This window comes from Adiantum capillus-veneris, chromosome 7 (assembly GCF_014529385.1).
Source record: "Adiantum capillus-veneris isolate H3 chromosome 7, ASM1452938v2, whole genome shotgun sequence".
Taxonomy (NCBI): domain Eukaryota; kingdom Viridiplantae; phylum Streptophyta; class Polypodiopsida; order Polypodiales; family Pteridaceae; genus Adiantum; species Adiantum capillus-veneris.
The window spans coordinates 170,181,206-170,185,762 of record NC_140937.1 but is presented as its reverse complement, the minus strand read 5'-3'; the positions used below and the strand labels follow the sequence as shown (position 1 = coordinate 170,185,762).

General features: G+C 42.8%; 1 protein-coding gene across 1 annotated transcript; it reads left to right on the top strand.

Annotated features, from left to right (window-relative positions):
* The first annotated feature begins 2,341 nt into the window (after nucleotides 1-2,341).
* Nucleotides 2,342-4,114, top strand: LOC147455035 (uncharacterized). Its single transcript, XM_086517470.1, has 4 exons — nucleotides 2,342-3,151; nucleotides 3,262-3,266; nucleotides 3,347-3,395; nucleotides 4,041-4,114. The coding sequence occupies exons 1-4, from the start codon at nucleotides 2,659-2,661 to the stop codon at nucleotides 4,097-4,099; spliced, it is 606 nt and encodes a 201-aa protein (XP_086373596.1). The 5' UTR covers nucleotides 2,342-2,658; the 3' UTR covers nucleotides 4,100-4,114.
* Nucleotides 4,115-4,557: the final 443 nt, after the last annotated feature.

The following is a 4,557-nucleotide window of genomic DNA, read 5'->3' as shown; positions in this document are numbered from 1 at the left end:
GTCACCCTCCAGTACGTTAATGACCATAAGAGAATATCAGAAGTGGGACCACATGCAAGCACCTAAAAGCTCGGTAAAAGGAAGGAAATTACGATGCTACAATGCTAGATTCGTGAAAGTTTTATGCTATTTTCTTATTTTTTGAGTCTTTCCACGTACTTTCCTACGTAACGTAGCCTTCGTGCTCATTGGACGCGCTCTATTATTCTCTCTCTTCATATGGCCCTCCAAATGACCTCTGAAATTTTCTAATGCTTTGAGAGGGCTCTATTCATTAAAGTAATAGTAACACGCTCTAGCTTTTTCTCTTTAACAAGCTCACACTCATCCAGTTTTAACACAAAATGTAATACCCCTCGTGACTCTTCAAATGTGATGTTGTAAAACTCCACCATTCTCTTCTATAATATCCGCAGGTCCATAAAAAAATTATTGAACTCATCATATGCCATGTTTGCTCCATGGCCACTGTAAGTTGCTTTAATATGAAAGGGCTGTCCAAGATAGTCTCCGTGTGCTTCGTTAAGCTGAAGCCTCTCTTTCCAAACACTTGAGGCTGATGGTAGAAGTTTGGATTTTATACCCTTCTTAACAAAGATGGATGAGACAGACTTTTGGATAGCCGAATATCCTCTTTTGCTTACACCAAGTGAATCAAGTGTGCCTTGTATCTCTTTTGCAGGCACTGAGTTCTCTGAAATAAAGCGGTCCACTACATTTCGTTGTAGGACCTTAAACTTCTTGTCATGTACTATATCTGCTACCAGGCTTCTACTTATAAGTGGCTTCAATCTCTTTCCTATATTGGCTTTGGGATCAATGTTTTCCTTGTCAGGATAGATTGAATCTCTACATGAAGACAATGCATAAGTAAATAACAGAAAATTTGCTTCACTAACACTATTTAGGCACATGAAAACAATGCATAACAAGAAAAAACAAAAAGATTACTTAACTAAGACAATGTAGCCAACCAAGAAGCATCACCTTAATGCTCGGATTCTTTTCTTAAGACCTCCTGATACAACCTGCAATGTTTCAAGATTGCGCAATTTCTTCTTTCGGATACGACCACCCAAGATGGTGTCTTTCATTTGACAACTTCGCACCTTTCCTTTCAGTTCTTGTACCTCTGTTTTATGTTGCAAAATGGTAACCTGATCTGTAGAATGTAAATGTGAAAGGCGAACAATCTCACATTGTTGAGTTTGGAGAATGCCCTTGTAAGTTTCAGCTTCTCTTGTAAGAGATTTACAATAACCCAGAAGGCCCTTTTCTCCATCACCAGCAAAGGTCAATAAGCTTGTAGGATTGACAAATGGTGGAGACGCATTAGTCATTGGATTCTTAGGGTAGAGAGAGTCTCTCGTCCAGATATCTATTGTTTAGCTCCCTGAGCTCTAAGCGTGTCTATGGAAGCGGGAGGTATATGTGTGTTTGTTTTACTACGCTTAATCAATGGTTGGTACTCATTGTCCAAATCAATGTGAATGTGATATTTGGCTTGTTTTTGGGTAACATTTGTGCCATTTGAGGAGTGCGCCATTAGCCAAATGTGCAGGTTTAATGGAAAGTGAATAGCGGCTGAGCCTTCGTCCCTCCATGTTAGCCTCATTCCTTCCATATTGACGAGGTTCATTCAATGCAACTGAAAAGAGGATTATCCCTCAATCACTACGAATGAATGTTCAGAGGAGTAAAGAATCTACTTAAAGTACACTTTTTGAACTTTTACTATGAAAGACCTAGCTCTAATATTTGTCATTTTTTCTAAAAAGAGAGAGTGCAAAAAATACATTTTTTTAGAAGGCCCTCCAAATGACCTCCGAAATTCCCTAATGAAAAGTGAGGCTTCGAGTGTGGGCTAAAGAGATGGAAGACTCTTAACGCTAATTAAAAAAACTAATCTTAAGTTCTAGTATTCTGATACCATGTGAGAACTTAAAGATTAATTTAAATGTGATTAATATCATTATTACTTAATATGTTAATATCAAGATATAAGAAAGTGCAAGATAGAAATAGAGTAATGACAATAGATTGCACTTGAATAGAGAGTGAAAACCTTGTTACAAATGAAAACAGCTAATGAGATTTATATACAAGTTGAGGGAGTGAAGATTATCCATCACATAAGAACTATAGGTAGGTGGGAATAGACACATGTTAAGACTTGCATAGATAAAAAGAGATCCATGTGAGAATTAAGGAATAAAAGTAGATAAAAAAAAAGTTTACATTTATTATAATCATAAGTTACTTTTACACCTCATCCTTTTGTTTTTGAAACGTTGAGTCTGAACTATTATAAACGCAGCCCATATGCCAGGAATGGGGTGTTACACAGCATTTACGGAGTAATAGACAAGATGGCGGGGCCCTGGCAGGGCCAGGCCGGAGCTGGGGCCACCAATTAGCCAGGCGAAGCAACTTGCAAGATTCAAGAAGAAGGTGAATCGTGGTATGCCAAGCATTGCCATTGCCATTGCCAGCTGAGCCAACAGTTATCAGGCTCCCCAGTGCCTACTGCAAAGGGGCAGGTAAATAAATGAACCGCGGTGGGGAAAAAGGAGGCGAAAGGCGGGAGAGGGCAGCTAGCTAGCTGTTTCTCACCAGAACAGCCGGACAGGCCAGTACAACTTCTGGTGGCGCAGCAGTATGGACGGCACTGACAATGGCGCCAAAGGTCGGTGGAGTGCAGCTGCTGCTGTGGCAACGTTGGTGTTGGCGATGGCGATAGAGATGAAGAGAGCGGGGGCACAGGTAGTAATACTTCCCCCGCCTGCCATTCCCGGAGTTGTGGTGGGGCCGGGCATACTGCCCCCGCCGGCTGCTGTTGTGCTACCCGCATTTGCACCCCCTCCACCCATTGTGGCGGTAGTTCTGCCCCCTCCTGCGGCCGTCATCATTCCGACCCCGACCATCTTGCCTCCTCCTCCAACGATCGTCACCACCGTTGTCACAGCGCCGCCACCACCTGCAACCGTTATAGTGGTGGGCAACCCACGCCAACGGGCAGGCAACCCCTTCGGCCGCGGCTTCTGCGCTTGCCGCGTTGCCAGCAGCACAGGCACCTGTTCTGTCCTACTCAATGCGTGCTTCAATGACAAGACTCCCCAATGTGGCATTGCCAACGGTGTCTGTACAGTCGGTTAGTTGATCTCTCTCTCTCTCTCTCTCTCTCTCTCTCTCTCTCTGTGTCTCTCTCAACCCTCTGCTTGTGTGTCTCTCTCAACCCTCTGCTTGTTCATCCTCCCGCAGGTTGCGTGTGCTCCTGATGGCGTAGCTGCGCGACCTCGATCAGTACCCGTTTTATTTGCCTTTTCGATGGGGTCGCCGTGGATAGGTGGTGCGGTCCGTCCCACACGGTGATCGGGCATTCTATGCATTGATTGGTGCGCTCTCTGCAATGTATTACACGCTGTATTGTATAATGCTGCTCTTTCCTGTCGCTCCCTTAGCAAAGCTCCAGTTCTCGTGATCGACGGTGCAGGAATATAGCTCGACGTCTAGAGTGATTTCTTTCTTATAGATTTTTATATTCTTCTGACATTGAGAATTTTCCCAATTACGTGTCTCTATTTAGCTTTGAAATGCTCCTGTAATTCATTAAACCGTGGCACTGCAAGGCATGTAATTATCTAGTAACATATAATCTTCCACATGCCTTCGAGTGAACTAGTGAGCTTGCTAGTGTCATCAATTTACTGTCGTCTGTCGTCTGCTTTGGCACTGAAATGATGATGTGGTTTAGTACTAATATCGTGGAGCAATATGTTTACATATTGTATGGCATATGGCATAGGAAAAGCAAAAAACAATTTGGACTATTCACGTGGCTATTAAATTGGGGCGATTTTAGAGTGTAAGCTTGAGAATATTGTTAGGTTAAGATATCGAAAGACGGTGTCTCGTAAAGCTTGTCATGTAGTTAGAAAATGACACAAAACATTGACCATGTGACCATGTTGTGCATCAAATGAAAGGGCCATAAGAAAGTACAGTTGGAGTTGACTCAATGTTTGCCTTGAAATTGCCAGGAGTGGAATGTGTGCCTTGTGCTGGACTGCTGAGGCGGGTCATGTGGTCCAAGACATGAGGATGCTCATATGGATATGTACCCATTATGAGTTGTGATGGAGAGTATTCATTCAGTTAGTACATGTTGTCTATTTTGACATTTTTTATTGAATGTGGAGAAAGTTTGTAGCTGACGGGAACAGGTTTTAGTCAAGTGCTAACACAATTATTTGGATTTGGCAATTATCGGATAGGGTTACCATCGTAGCTACTAGCTACTAGATAGGCTTACCACCACACTATTACTGTGTATTATCAGTTAGAACATCGTCCAGGTATCTGTAATTAAGACTCGTTACTTCATTTTGTGGGCGAGCCATTCCATAGCCTAGAGCTATGCTTTGTTATCGTTGAGCATTTGCTCTACGCATCATATATCTTCCTGGTAACCTTATGAACGAGGAAATAGAGAGTCAGAGAGTACAGCAGAGGCCAAGGCCAAGGTGTGTGTGTAAGGGCGCTTTCACACACACACAA